General features: G+C 44.5%; 2 protein-coding genes across 3 annotated transcripts; one reads left to right on the top strand and one right to left on the bottom strand.

Annotated features, from left to right (window-relative positions):
- Positions 1–114: 114 nt before the first annotated feature.
- Positions 115–16,492, bottom strand: eif2a (eukaryotic translation initiation factor 2A). Its single transcript, XM_007902465.2, has 14 exons — positions 16,371–16,492; positions 11,473–11,542; positions 10,732–10,806; positions 9,764–9,882; positions 9,197–9,296; positions 8,024–8,106; positions 7,167–7,240; positions 6,215–6,359; positions 5,204–5,320; positions 3,688–4,259; positions 2,547–2,657; positions 962–1,075; positions 718–783; positions 115–352 (listed from the first exon to the last, which is right to left on the bottom strand). The coding sequence occupies exons 1-14, from the start codon at positions 16,396–16,398 to the stop codon at positions 287–289; spliced, it is 1,740 nt and encodes a 579-aa protein (XP_007900656.1). The 5' UTR covers positions 16,399–16,492; the 3' UTR covers positions 115–286.
- Positions 16,493–16,847: 355 nt separating this feature from the next.
- Positions 16,848–24,033, top strand: LOC103184457 (stress-associated endoplasmic reticulum protein 1). Of its 2 annotated transcripts, none has more exons than XM_042339384.1 (4): positions 16,848–16,873; positions 19,016–19,123; positions 21,241–21,313; positions 22,983–24,033. In XM_042339384.1, exons 2-4 carry the CDS (start codon positions 19,040–19,042, stop codon positions 23,021–23,023), a joined length of 198 nt encoding a protein of 65 aa, XP_042195318.1. In that variant the 5' UTR covers positions 16,848–16,873; positions 19,016–19,039; the 3' UTR covers positions 23,024–24,033. The 2 variants fall into 2 exon arrangements, with proteins under 2 accessions (XP_042195318.1, XP_007900655.1); XM_007902464.2 differs by having other exon boundaries at positions 21,238–21,313.

Genomic DNA, 24,033 nt, shown 5'->3' with positions numbered 1-24,033 from the left:
GAGGAGATTACTGAGGGAGAATGCATGGAGGCATTTACGAGCTCTGAGACGTTAAACCGCGTGAAGACTGCTATATAAACGCAGATTGTTGTTGAGATATTTATCTAAGCAAAATTTTAAATCCAGAAGAGATAGACCTTTATTTTTTTTCTCGTAATAACATCACAGATTTGCTTTAAACTATTCAAACCTTTTACATTGCATAGTGTAGGCTTCTCCCCTTCCCCCCAATAAAATGTTACGATGGGAATGCCGTGCCGGGCGAGTGGGTGTCCGCGGAGGCCAATCACACGCTCAGCTCCAGATCCTCCAGCTCCTTCAACAGGATGTCCTCTTTTAAGATTTTTTCCATCTACGTCAGGGGGAGAGAGTCACACAGGGTGTTGTCTGCACTGGCATTGCTGCCGGACAGGTTTCAGTTGGCAAGCGTTGAAAGCAGTTTCTCCCTGCCCTACCTCGCTGCTCTCAAAGATTGCTCACGCTAATTTGGTTCACAAATACTTAAACAGGAAATTGCTTCTGTAGGAAGTCTATTTTTGGTCAAAAATAGAGACCTTATCGTTGAGGGTGCTAACCACTACACTACGGAACTCTTTGCTGTATCATATAATATATACTTCCTCAGCAGGTCTAATTGCCTTTTACATGCCTTGGAGCTGCCAATGCGGGTATCACACTGCCCAGGTGTCACACAGAACCCTGCTCCACACTCCTTACCTGGTTCTTTTCCAGCTGCTTCCCAGACGCTTGCTGCTCCTTCAACTGCTCTATAGCTTTTAATTTCTGCAGAGACAAGAATCCGGTGAAGTGATGTTTTCGCAGAATACGTAAAAACTTGAGACGTATTGAACTCATTTTATGTGTTTTTTGTATTGTTAACAATTGTAACACGTTTGTAATGAGGTACAGGCCAATTACCATGTATCAGGAGTGTGTGCTCCTCTCCTCCACCACAATTTACCTTTTTAATGTTTTTTATCTTCTTGTCTACCTCCGGGTCCCCGTGACCCTCAATACACTGGACTGCTCTGGCCTCAGGTTCAGGTGGAGTTTCCTGGATTTCAGGTTTGTTCTCCTGTAAGAAACAACATGGGTTATTTATTGACACCTGTACATTCGTCACTTCTTTCCCAAAGGCACCTGATGCCTTAAAATCCACCAACTCTTCACCCATGCAAGTATTTTGCTTTTATATTTTTGCATTGACAGTTTTTGCAGTTCTTGAAAATTAAGCCTGAATTTATGAATTTTACTCAATTCAGCACAATCTTTAATTTGAAGATAAAACAGCCTGACAGGCACAGACTGGGGGGAACATTGGTTACTGGTCACTTATTTCAAGACTGTTTGTGGGACAATGCTGCACCCAGAAAAAAATAGACACTACACTTTACAGTGTATACTGTGGTGCTTTAAGACACCAGATGTAAGGATTATCATTATTAATAGTATATTAGATACTAATCTAACACGGTCCTTGTTTTCCCTGCCTTTGGCATCGGTCTCCACAGGCTTCCTCCTCCATCTCAGTTAAGAGGCCATGATTGGGCAGAGAGCCCAGTAGCGTGAGGAGGGAACTGAGTGAGGTGGAACAGAGTGAGAATTCTATTAAGGAATTTGGTGAGAGTGGGAATTGAGCAAAGTAAATCTTTGAAGGTGGCAGGACGGGTAGATAAGGCTGTTAAAAAAGCATACGGGATACTTTTATAAATAGAGGCATAGAATACAAAGTCAGGAAGTTACGATAAACTTTCATAAAACACTAGTTAGGCCTCAGCTGGAGACTGTGTTCAGTTCTGAGCACAACATTTTAGGAAGGATGTCAAGGCACTGGAGAGGGTGCAAAAGAGATTTACCAGGATGGTACCAGGAATGAGGGACTTCAGTTATCAGGAGAGGCGAGAGAAGCTAGAATTATTCTCCTTGGAGCAGAGAAGTTTAAGAGGAGACTTAATAGAAGTTTTCAAAATTATGAGGGGTTTCAATATGATGAACAATAAGAAACTATTTCCACTAATGGGTGGGTCGGTAACCCAAGGACACCGATTTTCAAATAGTTGTTAAAAGAAACAGAGTGGAGGTGAGGAGAAATTTTTTCACACAGCGAGTTGTTTCGATCTGAAATACATTGCCTGAAAGGGTGGTGGAAGCCAATTTTATAACAACTTTTAAGAAAGAACTAGATAATGATTTGGGGAGGAGAGGTTTGCAGGGCTATGGGGAGAGCACAGGAGAGTGGGATTGAAATGGATAGCTCTTTTCAAAGACCCGGCACAGGCACAATGGGCCAAATGGCCTCCTTCTGTGCTGTATAATTCTATGATTCTATGATTGTTATGTGAAAGTTGACAAGCTCTGCTTTTCCTCCAGTTTCAACAGCCTCCCCCACCAACCAACCTCCCCCAGCCTTCCCCCGGGATAATAGCTTGGTTATCACAAAAACAACAACTTTCATTTATCCACCCGTGGCTTAGGATAATGCTTGAGGCAGTTAATAACAGTGGTGGAGACTCAGGTAAAGCCAAACTGGACTGCTGGAGGATTACCAGTTTCGCTGCCTTTCTCGCCTCACGTTTCTTTTGATTTTTCAGAGCCGCCTTCGAGAGCTGCTTGTCCGCATTTTGTGGTTTCATGTTCTGAGGTGGTTCTTCTTCATGCTAATGGAAAAGAAATAATAATAATCCTCGCATTTGATATAGCGCCTTGTCACATCGTCGAGATGTCACAAAACCGAAACACGGCAGTCAGTTGTGCATAGTAATGTCCCACAAATAGCCATACAGTGAGCGACCCATTTTATTAGAGGATTGTTGGCCAGGACACAGGGATAAACCCACTTCTCTTTTTGAATAGTGTCATGGAAGCATTAACATCCACCTGCCTTAGATTAATATCTCATCCACAGGACGGTACCTCCAACATTACAGCACATCCCTAGCACTGCATTGGAGTATCAGTCAGCACAGACTATATGGGTTCCAATTCCCGACATGGGGCTTGAACCCTTGTCACTTGTCAAATGTGCCAAGCTCAATCCATAACACTTTCATCTCAGAGGCAGAACAAAAGAGACCTTGCTTCTGAAGGAAACATTCACCTTACACCCAGCCTGCTCCAAATCCATCACATTCACCATACAAACTGAGCAGTAACTGTCAGGACCGTTCTCTCTCTCCCTGTCTCTCTCTCTCTCGGATACTTGGTTTAAAGCTAACACACGTTCACTTCATTTAGTTGCAGTTCCCAGGGTCTCAGTTGTTCGCTGGAAATTTTCCGAACATCAATGGCTTCAGCCCTTCTGACCAGAACCCCCACCCAACCATCCTCCCATCGCAGCAAGGAGCTGTTTTTCAAACAAGTCCAAGCCTGAACCACACTCCCTGACATCCTGTTCCAGTTGTCAATTACCCTCTAGCTAAAGAAAACCTTGCTGGTAGCTGCCCTGAAATTGTGCTTTGCAATTCTAAACCCGTCATCTACTGTCATGATACACCCTAAAGTAAGGAGTGACGATTTAAAAGGTCCCTTCTGAGTCGTCTTCTCTCAAGACTGAAGAGCCCGAGCTTGTTTGGTCGGAACCAAATGTAAGGATTATTATAGTTCTCCCGTCTTAACCAGGGTAAAATTACAAAGGACGCCCGAGCATGAATGGAGCACGAGCGGAGGGATGTTGTGTACAACACTCACCAGTTTGGAGCTGGTCACAGGTTTGTCCCTCAGGGCAGGTGGTCTGTAAGCCTGTGCAGGCTTAGCGTCGATGGTCAGTGAGTCAGTGGGGACTGTCTGATACTCGATGCGTTTCTCTGGAAACGCCCCGTCCTTGAACGGTTGCCACTGCACCTCCCAGAGTTCAGCGTTTGGCGGCACCTCGTATTTGTGCCTCACAGCGCCGCTGTAGTGCCAGATCTTATAGCCGTTACCGACTCGCAGTCTCGGTGCGCAGGTGGCAGTTGCGATGTGCTCGCCATCCGGGCACCAGCAGAAAAAGGTGGTATCGCTCGCCTGAGGCTTGGAGATCAGTTTGTACTGTTTAACATCCCAGACCTCCATCTGTCCCCGCAGGTTCCCGAAGCCGGCCAGAACCAGAATGTGTCCCTGTGGGCTGTAGAAGCCAGCGTTCCGAGGCCCAGTGCCGAAGTCGAAGATGGGGTCGCACTTCAGGTTAAAAACTGTAGCCTTGGCGGGCATGAACCCATATACGGCGCAAAACTCCAGTGAATTGGGGTTCCAGGACACGTCATAAATAGGGCCGTTCTTGGCTGAAAGGAGAGAATGTTAGAATCCAACAGTAACACCGAAGAGCTTCTATTAAAAGAGTAAAGTATACAATGTGAAAAATATAACACAAGGCAGGGCTGTGAAGGTGGGGACTATTTATAATCCAACCCCATTACAAGACTACATCTACAGGGTCTTTACCCAACCTTCAGATTTATGAGGATGATACCAGGGCAGGCAAGGTACTGCTATCAGGATACAGTGGATCGGTTGGGCCTTAAGAGACATTAAAGGGGGTTACCTGATAGGCATTTAAGGAACATAGGAACAGGAGTAGGCCATTCAGCCCGTTGAGCCTGTTCAGCCATTTAATTAGTTTAATTTCCCGCTTTCTTCCCATATCCCTCAATATCCCGAGCTACCAAAAAATCTGTCAATCTCTTTCTTGAAGGTGTGGATGGATCCAGCATCCACGACCTTTTGGGGAAGAGTTCTAGATTTCTACCACTCTTTGAGTGAAAAAAAATGCTTCCTAATTTTACTCTTAAATGGTCTGGTTCTAATTTTAAGACTATGCCCCTTGTTTTGCATTCCCCCAACATAGGAAATAACTTTTCTGCATCTACCCTATCAAATCCCTTCATCATCCTAAAAATCTCACAGGGTTTGATAAAGTTAACATAGTCTGTTTGCACTGGCTGGGGAGTCTGTAACCAGGAGACACAAATATAAGCTAGCGCTTAAAGCGTCACTCCCTACCCTCCATTACTTATGACTCAGGGGCTCTAAAAGAGAATTCAGTAGGCACTACTTCGTGCAAAGGGTGGTGAGATTGTGGAACTATTTGGACCACGTTGTATTGGAAGAACTCGTCAGCAAAGAGATTTACTGCAACAGCAATAAAAAAAAGACAAGATCACAGCTTAACCAGACAAAAGAACAGCAGCTTTAAATTGTTTTTAAAGCAGAAGGAGGGAATACATACGTAGCTGTACTACTGCACTTTCTCCATTGGTTGCTATATAGTGCAGGGTTTGTTCACCATAATACGATGCTCCGGACTTGTCCACATCTGTGCTGGCAATCACCAAAACAGCAGAGCCTGCAGCAGAACAACAGGGTTAACTAAATATTTCCAAATCCAGAGATGAGCAGATGCCTTTAAAATAGCAACTTTAAACCACGCTTTCAGTTTTGATTGGAAAACATCTACAGTAAAACTCACATAAGCCGCATCAGTCGGGACGAAAACATTTAATATGACTTAAGTGAAGTCCGAGCTACAGGCAAACTGTATAAATTGTATTTATATTTGTATTGTATTTAATCAATAGTCTACATTGCATGTGTGCGAAATTCAGTGCAGCCGGTACATGCACATGTAGTGATGGGTCAAGACTAAGTTTCCTGTAATTCAACGCGCCTTGACCGGTCGTTTGCACATACTACCACAGAACACTGGAATCGAATTGAGTTGTGGGAAATGATGTTCTTCTGTGCATGTGTCAACACATCAAGGCAACATCTCCCGCGATTCAACCCAGTTTATCTGGTAAGTGCGACGAGTCAGGATTTCATTTCCCCGCGATTCAAGGCCTCCAGTAATGGAGTGATGGAGGGTAGGGAGTGACACTTGAAGCGCTCTGAGTGGACGGCGCAAGTTGTTGTTGTTGTTGCGAGTTAAGTGGTGATTAATATGACTAGTGCAAAGAAATGTAATTGTGGAAAGTCGTCAAATTCAGTCTGGACTTGGAAGCCAGGTTCCCTTCAAGAACTGCAGAAAGACAGCTTCCTAATTATGGCTGAAATTAAGAAATTTAAATTTAAATTTAATATAAAACAGTCACTACACAGGAAATCCTGTGAAGTGCTTTGAGACGTCCTCCTGACGTGAAAGGCATTGTATCAAATGCCAGGATCATCTCGGGGCACTCTCTCCATCTCTCTCTCACTGTAAATTTATCCCCATCAGCGAGTAGTGAGGTACTGTACGTACCTTTCTTGTTCCACAGCATTGTCACTTTGTCAGCTTTGAAGAAGCTTTTATTGGCTAAGGCAGAGGTGGGGCCGCCAAAGTTTGGGTATTGATACAGCCGAACAAATGATGGAGCGCCTTTCGATCCAGGCACATAAACGGCAACCTTTTACACAAGAAAATAACACAAACATCACCAGCAATGTTAATTTCTCTCTCCCTCTACACCCACCCCTATTTTCATCCCTATTGTAAAAACGACCCGTGCACAGACAATTATTATAATCCTCGTGTTTGATACTGCACCTATGACGCTGAAACGTCTCGAAGCACTTTACAGGAATTAATCTTTGCGTGGTCACTGTGACTTTGTAGCCAAATCGGCAGCCAATTACATACAGCAATGTCCGGAAACAGTGTTCTTCTACATTACCTCAAAACTCTGTAAAATACATTCAGATGTTTCGATGAGATAAGACGCTATATCAAATGCAAAGATTGTTATATGGTGAACTTCATCTGGGGGATTGTTGGCCTTTAAAGGGGGAGAAACTCCCTTCTCTTTCCGAATAGTGTCACCAGATCTGTAATGTCCACCTGAACGGGACCTTGGTTTAACATCTCATCTGAATGACTCTGACGCTGACCAACACTGCACTGTCAGCCTCGAAGCCTCGACTATGAGTTCAAAATCCTGTCTTCTTTATGAGGCTCCCCTCCGTGTAATTTGTCCTCATTTCAATGCAACTGTACCTGCCCTCTACCGGCAAGTCTCAACCTAGCAGTGCAGCAAACCTCTTTACTTCGCTGCTTCTGTCTCCTGCCTTAACTCTCGCTTTGTCTACCTCTCCCTTCTCGGTGCTCCCTGCAAGCGTTATCCAGTTCGAGACGATTGAGACGTCTCAATGAGCTTCATAGGAATATACAGCAAAGACCACAGCAGAGAGCATGGCGGAAGCACATAGGAATGTACCTTGATGGGCTGCAATCCCGGGGACAGCACAAAGTCAGTCACTTTCTGCAGGTGGAGTTTAGTCGCTATTTTATCTGCAAAATACAAATGTCAGCATAAAAGGCAATGGCATTCACTGCAGAATGTCACTGTAAAATTATATCCCACAACTTATAAACAATGTTTATATAACCATACAATGTTAAATGACAGACAAGTATCAAGAGAGTTTAACAATATTGATCACTCTATCCTTCTCCAGCACCTCTCAGCTCCACCTTCATGGTTCTTTCCTTTCCTGGTTTAACTCTTATTTATCCCAACGCCTCCACTTCGTATCTGCCAATGGCTTCTCCTCCTCCCACCCACACAATCACATGTGGAGTTCCTCAGCGCTCTATCCTTTATCCCACATGGATGCAAACTCCACCTCATTCTCACCTTTAAATCCCAGGAAGGGCAGGTTTGAGATGGGTCTGAAGTTTGTGAGGTTGGAGGGATCGAGGATAAGATTTTTTTTTAAAAGAGAGGAGTGATGATAGTAGTTTTGAAGGAGAGTGGGACTGAGACTGAAGAGAGGGACTGATTGATTTGTGTCAGCCAGCAGTGGGAAGAGGACGGGGAGTTGAGTGACCAAAAGCTGGGTGGGGAGAGGGGTCGAGGCAGCAGGTGGTGGGCTTCATTTGGGTGTTGGTGGGGGAAAGGGAGGAGGGAGAGGAAGAGGAGGTAGCCAGGTGGATGTAGTCTATCTTGGAGATAAAGGAATCTACAACGTCTTCGTATTTGGCAAGGGAAGTGTGTGACATTCCCATTTCTGGGCTGTCGATGCTCTGATTCAATTGAGTGATCAGGAAATGTGGTGGGTGCACAGCACGTACCAAATTTGTTATCCTCAAAAAACTGCACTTCGTTGTTTACGTTCCGAGCGCAGACGCTTTCATTATCAGACCAGCAAGGACACCTGACGGCAGAAACACAGCGCAGTCAACACCCACATTCAGAGAAGCAGCAAATGTTTGAATAAAAAAAATCCTTGCACTTGACACAGCACAGGGAGGGCATACTGTAACAGTGTCTTTTGCAGAGGAACGCTGCAACCAATTTGCGCACAGCAGTGTCCCACAGACAGCCATGGAACGAATGACCAATTTTGTTTGGCCAGGACACCGGGAGAAAGAAATCCCCTTCTCTTTTCGAATAGTACCATGGATTTTTAGCAGATAGGGCCATAGTTTAAAGATTCATCTGAAGGACAGCACCTCTGACACAGGGTGACACAAGTCAAGATATTCGAGACATCAAGGTTGGAGCCCACTGATTGTAATTTAACAGCTGAAACCAAACCAAGAGTGTCCCAGTATGAGGCACCGCGACATGTGTTCAAATCGGACCGCTTGCTGGGACATTGGCTTCTACAGTATTATCAGGAGACCAATGAAAAAGGAAGCTTGACCCTCGGAACACGTCTATGCTACCATTCCCACTGATGAGCCGGGCAGCCTGGGTCAGTTATCACCAGTACTGTGGAGCTGCCTGGCCCCGGGATCAGATCACCAAGCACCAAGGCGAGTTGTTGGACCTGCACTAGCCTGGGAGCAGCGCACTTCCTTCACATAGGAAGTGGCATCAGCAGTATTCACACCCCATTGTAACGTGACCTCTGATTTAATGGATCCAAATTACATTGCTATAATGGAATCTGACTCGATTGAAGTTCAAAGTCCACTTCACTTTCATTTTAGGATGTTACACTTATTTCAAATATCACTGGGGTTCTGTTCCTCTCTGGTGGGCTGGGCGAACGACACAGTTAATTATAATCTTTGCATTTGATACAGTGCCTTATCACGTCATTGAGACGTCTCACAGGATATACCGTAAAGTAGATTGACTGTGTACTTTTGTGGGCGGGCTGTCAGACTTGTACTGAGGCATCCAATTGCACACAGCAGCGTCCCACAAACAGTCGTGGATTGAGTGACCAAATTAGTGAGTGACCAGTGAGTAGTAAATGAGTTTGTGTTTTGAAACACTACGATTCTTATATTTACCAGCTCTGCATTTTCTTTTGGAAGAACGATTTGAGACATTGCCCAGTGCTGAGATCCCACATGTGCAGGTTCGGCTCTCCTTGTGTATTTTCTTTGGATGCTAAACAGAACATGAACAAAGAACTTAGAATTGACCCCCAACTCTATCTCTCTGCCCCCACCCTTGAGTCCAAGACAGCTGTTGTACTGACAGATTGCCTGTCAGACATCAAGTCATGGATGACAGCTATCTTTCTTCAGTTGAATGTCAACAAGACCAAGACCCTCCTTATTGAGTCCTGTCAGCATTTCCTCATCTCAGGCATTGACAGCATCACTATTCGTGGATGCACTCTCCACCTTATTGAGCCAGTACGAGAACCTTGGCATCTTGTTCGACTCAACTGTCCCTTAAACCTCACACAGGTCGGGTGCAAAACCTTGACTGTCCAGTGCATTGGATGTTCTCCGACGTGAAAGGTGCTATATAAATGTCAATTTGTTATTTTTCTGACAGAGGAGAAAGTTGTACTAACCCAAAATAGTACAAAGATCCAAAGTGATTGATTTCTGTACGGAATGACTCACTTGTATATGGCTGCCATGTTGCCAAGATGCTGTTCTGTGGGGAGAATGTCAGGAAGGTCGCTTTTGGCAGGTCAATTGAGTGCAACAAATTGCCATCCACACTGTTCACGATAGTTACACTGTAGAGAGAGTGAGGGAGAGAGAGAGCAGACAATATTCAATCAAAATCCCAACTGGGTACAGAGCAACTTCAATCAGTGCAGTGAGATAATGGGGGGGGGGGGGCGTAGCACTGTGGAGATTTATACGTTGAGAACTTGCCAATATTCTCAGTACAATCTGACAGCTTTAATTTGTACAGTGAGCTTCATTATTATTATCCTCTCGGGTGTCAAAATCATATTAAAGCACAAGTTTTTTTAAATTAAATCATTCAGCTTTGAACAAAGCACTCTGCTAAGTAAAATATAAAGCAGTGTAAAAGCAAATTCTGAAGCTGAAATTTATTCCTGCCCGGGAAAGTGACTGCCACTCATGCTTTAGAAAGTGACTGCCACTCATGCTTTAGAAAGTGACTGCCACTCATGCTTTAGAAAGTGACTGCCACTCATGCTTTAGAACAACCTGTACGGATATACACAACACCTTACATTGTAGGGCAACATCTTGAAACACCTGTCAAGGGTGGAGAGGGAAACCGGAGCCAGCTGGGATGTGGAGGGAGCAGTCTGAGCCGCAGTCACATAGGGCGGTTTTAAAGGGAGCTTGAAAGTACAGAGAGGGGGTGAGAGGTGGATGGGTTTTCCTTGCCTTTGATAAGAGTGCCTATAACATTAAAAGTCTCAAAGAGCTTTACAGAATCACTGTAAAGTGTAGTGACTATTTGTAGGCAGTCAATTTGTACTATACGGGCCGAATGGCTTGTTTCTGTGCTTGAACATTCTGATTTCCAGCCATGTTTTATAACAAAACCATTCGCTCATATAGAGTTCCTGACTCTTTGTGGTTAGAAATAAACTGTTACTGACTCTTCTCCGTTGCACCAAGCGAATAAGGAACCATCTTTGCTGAACGTGAAGCCTTTGCAATTCTTCCTGTCATCCCTGCAAAATACAAAGAGGTTACTGTCAAGTGACCTATATAGGGGCAGAATTATTCCCTATGCGTCCCAACTCCTTACTTGGCAAATCATGATAATAATAATAAATAATGCTTGCATTTGATATAGCGCCTTATCATGTTGTTGAGATGTCTCAAAGCGCTTCACAGAATATATTGCAAAGTAGATGGACTATGTATTTTGTAGGCGAAATACAGCAGCAGTGTCCCACAAACAATCTGAGGGATTATTACTCTGGGAAAGCGATTTGCCGATCGACTAACAACCGGGTTCCTAGTTACTGCAGGCAAACAGAGACGACTTAAGTAAGAACACTTGCCTAAGGTTTCGCCCTGCCCCGAATCAAACCCGGGTCCTCTCACTTGTGAGGCGAGCTTTAGTACTCTACAGTACTCCACAATACACCACCTTTCACATCGACGAGATATCTCAAAGTGCTTCACAGAGTTGACCCAGTTTCCGAGCTGAGAGTGAAGGGAACTGAGGAATTGTGGGGCCAAGGTGACGGAAAGCGCTGGCAAAAAGATACATCTTAAAGTCTTAATAAATATAAATAATAATCCTTGCATTTGATATAGCGGACTGATTAAGCATCTAAACGTGGCATTTGTTGAAAGATTCAAAGTGGCAAGTCTAAAGTATAAAGTACCTTGCAAAAGACGCATTTTCTGTATAAGCAGGAGGGCCACTGAGCATATAGACTCCTTCTGAACCTCGAACTGTAACACACAATCACAAAGTCTTCAGGCACATGTCCATTACTTGCATTGATGGCACCATTCAGTGGTGTAAACAGAGAGCAATGAGAAGGAAGGAGAGTATAATAATTTTTATTATAATAATCTTTGCACCTTATCAAGTCTTCAAGGTGTCTCAAAAGTGTGATGACTGTGTGTTTTGTGGATGAAACGCGGCAGCCAATTGTTCACAAACAATTGTGGATTGAGTAACCACATTATTATTATTTTGAAGGGATTATTACCCTCGGAAAGCGATCCGACAATCGACTAACAAGTGATTTCCTACTTACTGCTTGGTAAACAGAGGCGCGTGTGTGGAGTAAGGAAAATTGCCTGAGGTTTCGCTTTGCCCGGGAATTGAACCCAGGTCCAGACAAGATTTTAGGGTGTTGACCAAAGCCAATCAGAGATAAGTTTTGTGGGGGTTCGAAACAGCTGAATGAATCGGAGGGGAACAGCCCATCCTTACCATTCCTGGACTAAGATCTAAGATGTCAGTGAGTTTGGGATACGAAAGGTCGTGACCGCATGGAGAGGTAGTGATGTGGATCCCTGACAACTAGACCTACTTTGTCTTGGGCCACACGACTTGGTGATACAGTGCTTTGGAAATTCAATGAGTGATCTAAATTCTAACCCTTCCTTACATTTTGTCCTCCCTGTGTTATGCCATTCTCCTATCTCTTCCTGTTGTCCATTAGTTTGCATACAGAACAATGTTGATCAACAACAGTGGCGATACAATCATTAACCCAAAACTTTATAGTCTGTCTTTTCAACTGTAGATTTGAATTCAGCTCCCCCTGGAACTGCTCCCGCCAATTCCCACCGACAAGGGAATCCTTATTCTAACCTACAAATGTCTTCCAACCCTGCTAGTCCCCAACCATGTCTCTGTGATCTCCTGTGGTCCCCCTCCCCCACCTCTCTCTGCTCTGCAATCTCTGGTCTGAGTTCAACAAAAATGGGTGATGGGGTGGGTATTCTGGAAGGAAGAGAAAAATGAGTTCAACAAAACTGGACATCAAAGGTTTTTTTTGTTCTTTCCAGCGATTTCGCTGTTAAAGTGGGGGTAGCAGTGGTGAGACATCGCCAAGAATCAACATAAGCTGTTCCACATCTGTTATATCATTCATACAGCATCCAGGACAGGCAGATTAATCCTCCAATATTCACTATGCAAATTAGGTTTATTTTCCAAACTTAGCCTCAAAAAAAACCTAGCAGGTCAAGGAGCCTGAGATTGGCTCATTGCCTCCGGCCTGCCAAATCTGAACATAGACAGTGGGATGAAGAGCTCAGGGAACAAACAACACAAACTGGAGACAACTCCCAGGGTCCGGCAGTTTAGCCCCAATACTGTGTTTTGAAACACGTTTGCTTTTCATGTACTATTACTCTTTCACGAGCCAGTAGAGCAACCCATCTTACATCCATCCTTTCTAAGCAACACACAAAACACATGGGAGAAATTCCACCTGGGTTGAGGTTCTCTTCATTTTCTCAGCTTTCCGACTGTATAGAAGTTAGCAAATTGAATCGCAAAACTGTTACACTTTTTTTTGACGTTCTTTTAAAAGCTTACAGAAAACCAGCTTCAAAATGAAGGATTTTTTAAGGATTTGCAAAATTCCAAACACTCAAATTCTGAAATGCTAAGAAAATAAGAGTATATTTGAATAGAATTTATATCGATAGTTATGATTTATTGCCTTCGCTTTAGGCAATGATAATAATAATGCTTGCATTTGATATAGTGTCTTATCATGTCTTTGAGATGTCTCAAATCGCTTCACAGAATATACTGTAAAGTGAATTGACTGTATATTTTGTGGGTGAAACACAGAAGCCAATTGCGCACAGCAGTGTGCCACAAACAGGTGTAGATTGAGTGACCAACTTATTTATTTCTTTAAGGAATTATTACCCCCAGAAAAGCAATCCGCCAATCGACTAACAACTGGTTCCTACTTACAGCTAGGTAAACAGAGGCATGTGGAGTAAGGAAACTTGTCCAATATTTCGCCCTGTTGGAAGTCCTCCCGATGTGAAAGGCGCTATACAAATGTAATTTTGTTGTTGTTGTTGCTGCTGGAAATCGAACCCAGGTCTCTCACTTGTGAGGCGAGTGCTCTAACCACTGAGCTACAGGACTCCACGGGTCAATGTCAGGGGTAACAGAGTATTGAATTGTAACACTCCTTTGATATTCCATGTAGTATACTGAATATTCCAATTACTGCTTTTCCACATGGTATGTTGTTAAGAATACTGGGATCTGATGCTTTGAGACACTGAAGTGAAATCATTCACAGCACACCAGCACTGTCAAGTTATTAGCAATAATTCATATCTACTCTATAGGCCCCTCTAGCTATGTCAACGGCTGACACCTTCCCACCACTATACAATACTGAAAGGTATTATGTACTTTGAATAACTACCCACATTATAATGTTAAAACAGTTGAAGGCTTATGTCGGGACTTCAGTCTAAGCTGACAGTTCAGTGCAGTACTGGGAGAGCGTTGCATTGTGAATGGTGCCGTTCTTCGGATGAAATGTTAAACCAAGATTCTTCTGCTGTCTTCAAGTGGATATTAAAAGATCCCATGCCGCTATTTGAGAGGAGATGGAGTTTCTCCTAGTGTCCTGGCCAACAATCCTCCAGATTAATTGGTCATCCACCTCATGGCTGTTTGAGGGACTTTGCTGTGTGCAAAATGTCGGCTTTGCCTACAAAATCAGTCAATACACATTATAGTAAATACCGTGAAGTGCTTTGAAATGTCTCAATGTTATAAGTATTATAAAAATGCAAGTTAATTTTCTATTTCCTTCACCCTTTCAACATGCTATATGTGAAGAAAATGGGCAGACAATCTCCTTACAATGAACTGTAAGGTTGTTCTACAACTAAATAGAAAATAGTGCCTAGTTGCAACAACCCCCCTCCCCCACCCCGTTACTGTGGAAAAGCACTGAGCTTCATCTATGCTCACACTGTTGATTTGCGCAGCTTTAGAATAAAGTGCTGGAATGAATTACCTGCACAAGTTCAGGTTCTATTACAATTCTAATTTTCTAAAGCATACACCTGTGAATCTCACACCTGCCTGCACCACAATGCTTTCATTCTCTTTGTACTAAAGGAGCTCCATTAGTAATTCATATAATATATCACTATCATTAGTATCTCTTTTGCCTTTGGCGAAGACTAGCTTGCTGCCTGTAACTTGGTTAAAGTTGATAATGTATGCCTTTGCCCAAAAAGGCATTGCTACGTTTGATGTTCTCGCTTGTGGCTCACATTTCTCTGCGAGAAAATCAAACAGTTCAAATTCTTTAATGTTTGCTTTTAAAAAGGTAATGCTATCATTTATTAACTCTCAGGCATGGCTTTAGAAAGCTGATATTGCTACAACTCCCGGACCTTTGCCACATCCACGCCAAACACCACTGGGGATTACCCTGCTCTATTTACACAGCAGCCAGAACTCAGCAAATTCCTAAATACAGTCTTAATTTTTAAGCCAATTTTCTGTAAATTTCTTTCAAGAAACTACAAAAAGCTAAGTTCAGAGTTGAAACTGAATTCAACAACTTGCTAAATTCCAGGCATTCTGATACAGTTAAGCTGGATCCGGTGGAATTTCTGCCTATGCACCAAGCAAAACCTTATCATAAAGAACTCAAAGCTCTGGACTAGAAAAGACCACTTGGCTGAGACATGCTCAAGTTATTCACCAGATGGCTATCTAATTAATTCCTTCTTGAATGATAAAATCAGACTTTATGAGGATCTGAGCCTTTTTTTTGTTCTTTTCTATTTGGATATATCTATTTGTGCATTTCTGCCCAGGTAGTGTAGTTGACATATTCACCAGTGTGTAAATAGTGTAATCTATAATAATAATAATCCTTGCATTTGATATAGCACCTTATCCCGTCTTCTAGACGCCTCAAAGCGCTTCAGAGAATAAACTGTAAAGTGAATTGACTGTATATTTTGTGGGCCAAACGCCCCTGTTTACCTAGCAATAAATTGGAACCCGGTTGTTAGTCAATTGGTGGATTACTTTCTGGGGGTAATAAACCCTTCAAAAAAAAATAATTTGGTCACTCAATCCATGACTGTTCGTGGAACACCGCCGTGCGCAATTGGCTGTCGCGTTTCGCCCACAAAATATACAGTCAATTCACTTCACAGAAAATTCTAGGGAACGCTTGAGACGCGATAAGGCACATCAAATGCAAGGATTGTTATTGTACGATGGGGTCAGCGGCGTATGTTCCTCTGCCGCCCAAACGAAAACTGTACATTACACAGCACGTGGTTCGGAGATTCTTAAGCAAAGCAATGCCTTTCTGACCAAACAGAAACTCTCAGTTTGTGCGCTCTCTTGTTTGTCGGCTCAGACTTTTTGCATTTTCTGCACCGCAGCCTCGGCTGTGTCTCTGAGCCAAGTCTGTGCACACACTCATCACTTCCCTTCCCACACTCGATGTGAACTGGAGTCTAGTTTTTTTGCGCATTTATCTCGTTAAGAAACCTGGGCTCAGGGGCCCTCTGACAGGGGAGAAGGCGAGGGCTCCCCGGACAGCCCGGGCCCCAGGGGCCACATGACCCTGTGCGCGGTGACAGGGATGGGGTTGGGGGCGGGGGGAGGGGGGTAGCAGAGGGCGCGGGGAGCTGTGGAGGGGCCGCGCGGGGTGGGGGAGGGAGGGGGGGGGGAGGCAGCGGGGAGAAGGCGAGGGGTCGCGGGCGGACGGGCGGGGAGGGAGGAGAAGCCCTCCCAGTCACTGACCTGCCAGCAGCGGCGTGGAGGCCGCCATCTTTCGCCGGAAGTGGTGGGGTTGCGGGTCAGAGGTCACCGCCGAGTAACACGTGGCCCCCCCGAGAGGCGCTTCACCACCGGCACCGCCCGCCCGCGCGCGCGCGCGCGTCCACCTCAGTCAAAGCGGAGCCCCCACCGGCCATTGCTCTCAAAGATAAACATCCCCTTCCTCCCCCCCAAACCCAGAAGGTTCAGCGCTGAAGCCCCTGTTGTGTGTGTGTGTTGCTCGGTGGTAGTGGGGAAGGGGAAGAGTGTGTCTGTGGTGGTGGTGGTGGAGTGGGACTATTTTATTGCGGGCGGAGGCGGCAGCGGGGGAGTGAGCAGTGTGTTTCCGGTGCCGTGTGCGCGCGCGTGTGTGTGTGTGTCCGCGCGCGCGCGCGTGTGTGTGTATGTGTGTGTGAGCGCTCGCGGTGAGAGGGGCGGCCACCGGGAGAGAGAGAGAGAGACACGGACAGACAGACGCCGAGAGAGAGGTGAGGTCCTCACTGCCCCCCCCCCCCCCCCGGGCCTGAGGGGCCTCGGTCCCCGGCCCCCACCCACCAGGCCCCGGCGGCTCAGGGCGCCCGGTGTATGGGTCAGGGCGCCGCTGTCCCCCCCCACCCCACCCCTCCCCCTCCGTGTAAAGGTAGTGTAAACCTGTCAATGCTCACTCACCCTTCAGTGTCTTCACGGGGGGGCAGAGGGATTCCTGTTATTATTGTTATGAAGTTAAAATCATATTACTATTGTTGTCAGAGCACAGACTGATGGTGGTGGTGGGGGGTCCGTCTTCGGACTGTTTTTGTTTGGAAACGCAGCGAGTTCGGGTCATGGGTGACTCTTACTGTTGAGGGTTTGGGTGGGGGCGGTGGGGGGTGGGAGGGGGCGGTGGGGGGGAGAGCCCCTGTGAGACTTGTGTTCCCCCCGCGGGTGGTTTGTTTGGTTGTAGGTGGTGGGGGGTTTGGGGGCTTTTGAAGTTGGTGGGACGTCAACCTGGTAAGTCAGTCCCCCCCCACCACCGTCCCCCCCACCCCTCCCCGTCCCCCACCCCCTCCCCGTCCCCCCCCCACCCCATGGACTGCTGTGTCCTGTTGGGCTACTGTCAACATTTGGCTGTTCCACTCGTGTGTGTGTTTCGTGGTCCTTTGTTCCCTTTAGAAGATTGTCTGCAAATGCTCTCTTTTTTTTTTGTTCATCCGCAACGGGGGGCAGTGGTCGGGAAGGTGGGACGGGACGTGTCTGCGGCGCTCCCCGGGGGGGGGACGGAGAGGAAGGGGTCGGCCTCGCTTCAGTGCCACTTTGGTGATGTGGCTGAGACCAGGACCGCTCCATACGTGGAGCTCTCCCCACTCTGTTCGTTGCGAGAATGTTTAGGGTTCAGCCAAGTTTAGTGGGGCAGGTGGGCATCATCTCGCACGGTTTTTACCTGAACTGAACAGTGCTGAGCAGAACAGTACAGGTCTTAGACTATTTATACTTCGATTGGATCTGCAGAGCTATTTATCTCTCTCTCCCTCTATGTATAGAGAGAGTGAAGTCCTGATAATTTAAAGTTCTGTTGGTAACACGACGTTAAAGTCTGTTGCCTTTTGTAAGTTTTACCCATTCCCAATAGTTGTATTGGCGAAGTCATTGGTGACTTTTCTCTTATGATGCGGTGTTGTGCACTAACTTTAATTTGTAAAGATAACTGATACATTCTTGGTGGGGGGCGGCGGTGGGGGGAGAAATGTTCATCAACATGTTAGAGTGGGGCATTTCTACACAGACATCAAAAGCTCACCAGATGTGCTTCGAAATGATGTTGTTTTTTTTTAAAAAAGTTTAGAATCTACAGGATGTAAAGAAATGTTTTGTGGAACAGATGACTGAGCTGTAGGTAAAAGCATGAGCTGTTTATTCTACCAGAGCACTTGTTTATAGTATTCTGCTGGCTCTTATGAATATTTCAGCCCTTGTTTTGGACAATGTTTTTAGTTTTAAGATATTTCATCCGTTTACTGAGGATTGGGATCACTGTGAGCCACAAACTATTTCTTCAGTAAGAGTCCTTAAACTTTACAGCAGTTTATTGGACTTCCTGCTTGTGCTGGAAGCTTGAGGGCATTTGCATATATTGCAGTTGTAGAGCAAATGGAGCCACGTCAGCTATGTTGCAATAGAAGAGACTAGGGGTTAGGATCCTGTTGAGCCCTCCCAAAGGCAAGTGTGGTTGGGTCAGGGAGTGGGGCTTTCCCAATTAAACCTAATTATGTTCCATAAGTGGGAGCTTAGTTTGGTCCTCGGGCAGCCCTTAACCCCATCCGATTACTTGCATCATAACCACCTGAATAAGTTAGGATCGCCTCCCATTAATGAATCCTTGAGCAAATTCAGATTTGGGGCATCCCTACCCATTCCAGCCCTGAGAGCTGGAGTGCTGCCAGGTGCACAGCCAAGAGTAACTGATGACAATCCTTGTATTTGATATAGTGCCTTATCACATCGTTGAGGCGTCTCAAAGTGCTTCACAGGATCTACTGTAAAGTGTAGAGAGCTGTTCCCACAGGATAGTTTCGGAGTGGAAGAGTAAATAAACTTTTTAAATTTTCTTGCAGAAGTTATTCAAATTATTTTTCCTTTTGCATTTATTGCAGGGAGAGTATCAGCTCAGCAGCAAAATGGTGGCCAAACAGAGAATCCGCATGGCCAACGAGAAACACAGCAAAAACATCACACAGCGAGGCAATGTCCCGAAAAGCTCCGTAAGTCAGCGCTTGCTTTAGGTTTCAATCTTTAATAAATCAGGGTTTCCCACAGGCTTTTGGCTAAAGGTTTCATGTATGACTTCTGACTTTGCTGATTTACTACAGTTTGACTGAATGCGTTTAGATTATAAAACGAAGAATCAGCCAGATTATAGAGTTACAGAAAGAGAACGTACAACCCATTGTGCCTGTGCAGCTCTCTGATAGGGATCTCGGTTCAGTCGCATACTTCTGCTTCTGATTGCTGTCTCGTGATCTCTGGTAGAAAATGACTTGGGTTGAGAATGGGATTGGGTTCAACTGATTTTTTTCCCCCCTCCCTCATTTTTGCTCACAAAATAGTCACTACACTTTACAGTAAATCCTGTGAGGTACTTTGAAGTGTTACAATACTTTGTCTAAGACATAATTATCAAATGCAAAGATTATTATATTATTATCCAGTCTAATAGTCCACAGCTGAGAGTGTGAACAGCCTTCACCACTCTCTGGTTTTTCATCCTGTGGCCCAGTAATATTATTTTCAGTTTGTTTGAAAAATTCACAGGGAACTATTAGATTAATATTTATCTCTTAGCACTATAATTGACTGCACTTCAAATCCCATGTAGGATTTGCTATGCAGTGGCCAAAAGCTACTGCCACACACTTTTCAGGAAGCATTAAAGTACCTTGACAGTAAGTAACCGCTCCAGTGAAAACAACATCTAGCAAGTGTCTATGTAGACAGGATAATTAGTGGGTGACAAGTCTAATTTGAATTCCTATTGCTTGGATTGCTCTCAGATATATCCTAATGGCCTTGTCACTCTTGTTTAGTATCATTACTCTTACAACCAGAGGGAATTTACAGTACAGACAGCAGCCATTCACCACCTCTGCAATGTCGCCCGGCTCCGACACTGTCTCACACCACAGGCTGCCAAAATCCTCAAACGCCTTCATTACATCAAGGCTCGACTATGCAAACTCACTGTTTGTTGGCCTCCCCAAATCCTCCCTCCACAGGTTGCAGATCATCCAGAAATCTGCAGCCCATCTCCTCTCCCGCACTAGGCTCCGCGACCCCATCCTCGCCCAACTTCTCTGGCTTCCCATCACACAGAGGAGACAGTTCAAGATCCTGGTCCTCACCTTCAAATCCCTCCATGGTCTTGCTTCCCCCCCCCCCACCTCTCAGACCTCTTAACCCAATCCTATCATCATGTTCACTCCCTCCGCTCAGCGGGTTCTGGGCTACTTCACGTCCCCCGCCTTGCTCGCCCCACTATCGGCGGGCGGGCATTCCGTCACTCTGCACCCACCCTCTGGAACTCCATCCCACAGTCCCTTCATCTCACCACCTTCAAGACCCTCCTCTTCAACGGTGCTTTTGATTTCCCTGCTTCCCCGCCCTCCCCCACCTTGACCCTCAGGTCGGGTCCGAAACTCTGTCCAGCGCCTTGGGAAGTTCGCCCAACGTGAAAGGTGCTATATAAATGTAATTTTGTTGTTGGAGCTGCTGTTTGAAAGAGCAATCCATTCACTCCCAATTTACCTGCTTTTTTCTACCCCACCATCCCATAACCTTGCAGTTTATTCCTGTTTTAGTCATTCCTCTACTTCCCTCTGGACTAATGAATGGAATTTGTAAAAATGATTCAGGCTAACAGTCCCCAACCAGTGAAAGTTGTTAAGACTGTGTTTTCCCCCTGGAGATACTGTATTACTGAGCTATTCCAGCCTCCACGTTGTAGAGAGTTCCTCATTCTCCTCCCAGGCTACAGGAGATGTGGCTGTTTTGATTATGAAACGGGTATTTTTATTTTAATGTAAAGATTTGTAGGCTGTCATTTCATTTAAAAAGGAATGAGGTTTGTTCATTTAAATCAGAAAGATGAACTGTTGCTTGAAGTTGTTCTCGATGAATCAGATTGATCTAAAAACGCACTAAATTATAGGGGCATGGGGAAAGGACCTGTAAATGGCCTGAAAGGATTGCTCTTAAAAGAGCAGCACAGATGCAATGTTTGCTGGAAATGTCTATGGAATTGGCCACATTTTGTTCAACTGAGAAGATTATTGTACATGGCTCGAACATGTAACATTAAAAGTGCTTCCTTTGATTTCAGAAGGCTGCGATAGACGAAAAGTCATCTGTTGGTCCCTGGCTATTGGCACTTTTCATTTTTGTTGTTTGCGGATCAGGTAATTGTTTACTTTGCTGAAGTCATGTAAGAAACTCCTAGCGGTAACAGTCAGTACAGGAGAAGCAACTGCCATCTGTGCATAAAACCTGCTTTACAGGGCTCCAGGTGATCACTCTTGAGCTTCTTATCAGGGTGAGCTGCGTTAGAACTTTTGTCCGAAATGTTAAAGTGATAAAGAGCATTTTAACACCGCCCTTGTGATGGTTTATTCTTATACCTTCTATTTAATTCAAAATCAGCAGTTTTATTACAAAATACCTTATCGAGATTGATTTGAGAATTGGCCTCTTTCTCCAGGTCTCTTCCCATTTCCCGTTCTATTCCATCGCTGATCCAATTTGACTCTGGTCTGGTAATAGTTGGATCTGTCATTCGGGTCTTCAATCTGACAGTTCATGTTTGGGTCATTGGTTAGGGTGTTCACCACTTTAATTGGAACTCATTCCTTCCACTCACTGAAGTCAGCGACAAGAACTGAAGATAAAAGTTTCTTACAATTGGGGCCCAGAGCTAAAGTGTTCACACCAAGGAATTAACTCTAAACTCTCGATTTTGTTCACCTCCCCCTCCACAGTAGGGTAGTCATCAGCCTCTGGTTCACACTTTCTCCTGATCCCAGCCAACTCCTGGCTAACTCTGCTCTCCAGGGCCAACAGAGTACCAACAAGGTTTGGTTACACAACTGGTTAATGTCCACCTGACTTGGCAGCACATTTCTGTTTGGGGGAATTTGCTTGTTTTTCATTTTTATTTCACTATCTTATCTACACATGACTTTAAATGTAACTGACAATCAAACTAGCTCAGATCTCAGTTACTTTAACGTTCTGGCCCAGGTGCCACGTTTCCCAACAAGATCAGCCCCAGAGTGTGGCGGCTTCTGCACTAGCTCCTGAATTAAGACCTTTTATTAAAATAAAATCTAAGGTTGTTTGTAAAATATTGCTTTGACTATAGTCACTTGTACAAATTCTGTGTTTCGCAACTGCCCTTGCAGTAGGTAATATTTATGTGGGAATGTTCCCCATAATTTGGGTGGATAATCTTAAAATTAGAGTTAAGCTATTTAAAAATGAGATCAGAAAAAAAAAATTCACACAAGAGTTGTGAGAGTGTGGAACGCACAGCCCAGGAAGGGCAAAATGGGATGTTTAAGAATGACAGATACAGATACTTTGAAAGCAAATGCATTGAGAGGTGTGGAGGAACAGAATTAAAAGAGCTGCCATGATGTAATAAACTGGCAGAGTAGGCTGGGCGGGCTGAATGGCCCTTTCCTCGCGGTGTTCCTAAATTCAGACACTGCAGTAAGGTTGAGGGGAGCTTCAGAGCAGGGAATCTTGTTCTCATTCTAAATTTTTAAAAAAAATAAACTTCTGATTTGTTCAAACTATGATCTGTGCAGGTCAAATTGACCCTGCTCCCAGCTCTGTTTTATTGCACTTTGCACTGCCTGGGCTGAACAATCCTCCAAATAAAGTTGGTCTTCCATTTTGTGACTAGTTATGGGACACTGCTGTGTGCAAATTGACTGTAGTGTTTGCCTGCAATTGCCTACAGTCATTACACTTAACAGTAAATCCTGCAAAGTGCATTGAGATGTCTTTGTGTGATAGTGTTATCAAATGCAAGGATTATTTGACTTTTTTCTTTATGTCACTCCACAGCTATTTTCCAGATTATTCAGAGTATCCGCATGGGCATGTGAATGGACAAAGCTTCGATTTCTGTACCTTTCAGTGTCTCGCTGTTAATTCCAGCTGTGAATCCAACCATTCCAATACCTCCTTTGTTCTGCAAAACAATGGATTTTACAGAATGAATCTGTCTGTAGTTTTCTGAAAAAAAAACTTAATTCATGGCGTTGCTAAAAGTCTAGTTCATTCCTTCTCGTGTCCCAAGGAAGCCGGGCTTGGTAAAGCTATCCAGCAGTTAATTTTGTATTTTAATCAGGGAGACTTGCAGATGGTTTGTAAGTTTGTATTTAATATGTGAATATTTTATCATATATATCGTATATATGGTTAATATGTAGGTAAGAACCCTGCTTTTGTGTAGTTAAAACATTTTTAATCCTCCCCAGCTGTAAATTGTAGAGGAGATGGTTTTGTTGCCTGTCCACTTTGAGATACAAAATGCGCATCTTTCTAAATTAAACTTTGTAATTCCAGAAAAGTGCCTTCCTTTGTATATTAAACAGCACATCATTGTAGGATCACAGATGGAAAGGCATTGCTGATTTGTTTTAGTGTAATAGTCCCGTGTGCTGTCCAATGAATAGTCTGTGATTGGTTAAATATTGTCCTGTTCAAGCTAGGAAGGACATCTTGATCATCAATGATATCTTTAATCTCTTGCAGTTGCCAACGCGTATAACAAGCACAGCTGGCCTTTATTGGGGGGGGGGTAGAAAAATTATGCAATTGAAACGCCCAGTCTGTGGCTAGGGGCACGGATTGGCAGGGTGCTGAACCTTTCCAGACCTGAGCCCAGACAGTGTCCTGGCACGTGGGCGATTTGAGTGCACATGACCTAATATAAAAAGCATCTCTACTTTTCACTCTCGTGTCTGGAAACCCTTGTTGTAAATCACGGCATGCTAACATCCTGTTTCTTGACTACCTGGATGCTGCTTTGTCTGATCAGGACCACTTGATTGCATTTCTAACTGTAAGTGATTGCAGCATTTGTCACCCAAATAAATATATTTTTGCTTGA

This window comes from Callorhinchus milii, unplaced genomic scaffold, assembly GCF_018977255.1.
Source record: "Callorhinchus milii isolate IMCB2004 unplaced genomic scaffold, IMCB_Cmil_1.0 Scaffold11, whole genome shotgun sequence".
Lineage (NCBI taxonomy): Eukaryota > Metazoa > Chordata > Chondrichthyes > Chimaeriformes > Callorhinchidae > Callorhinchus > Callorhinchus milii.
The sequence above is the reverse complement of the archived record's forward strand: the minus strand, read 5'-3'. Positions and strand labels throughout refer to the sequence as shown.

Bases quoted from the DNA above. Each gene is read 5' to 3' on its own strand.
- eif2a (XM_007902465.2), bottom strand. From the start codon at position 16,398: ATGGCGGCCTCCACGCCGCTGCTGGCAG. The intron at 4,260-5,203 runs GTATGTATTCCC...CTCTCCTTTCAG, and splicing joins AAGTGCAGTAGTACAGCTAC to CCAAGAACGGCCCTATTTAT. The intron at 784-961 runs GTAAATTGTGGT...TTGTCTCTGCAG, and splicing joins AGATAAAAAACATTAAAAAG to AAATTAAAAGCTATAGAGCA.
- LOC103184457 (XM_007902464.2), top strand. From the start codon at position 19,040: ATGGTGGCCAAACAGAGAATCCGCATGGCCAACGAGAAACACAGCAAA. The intron at 19,124-21,237 runs GTAAGTCAGCGC...CTTTGATTTCAG, and splicing joins GCAATGTCCCGAAAAGCTCC to AAGGCTGCGATAGACGAAAA. The intron at 21,314-22,982 runs GTAATTGTTTAC...GTCACTCCACAG, and splicing joins TTTTGTTGTTTGCGGATCAG to CTATTTTCCAGATTATTCAG.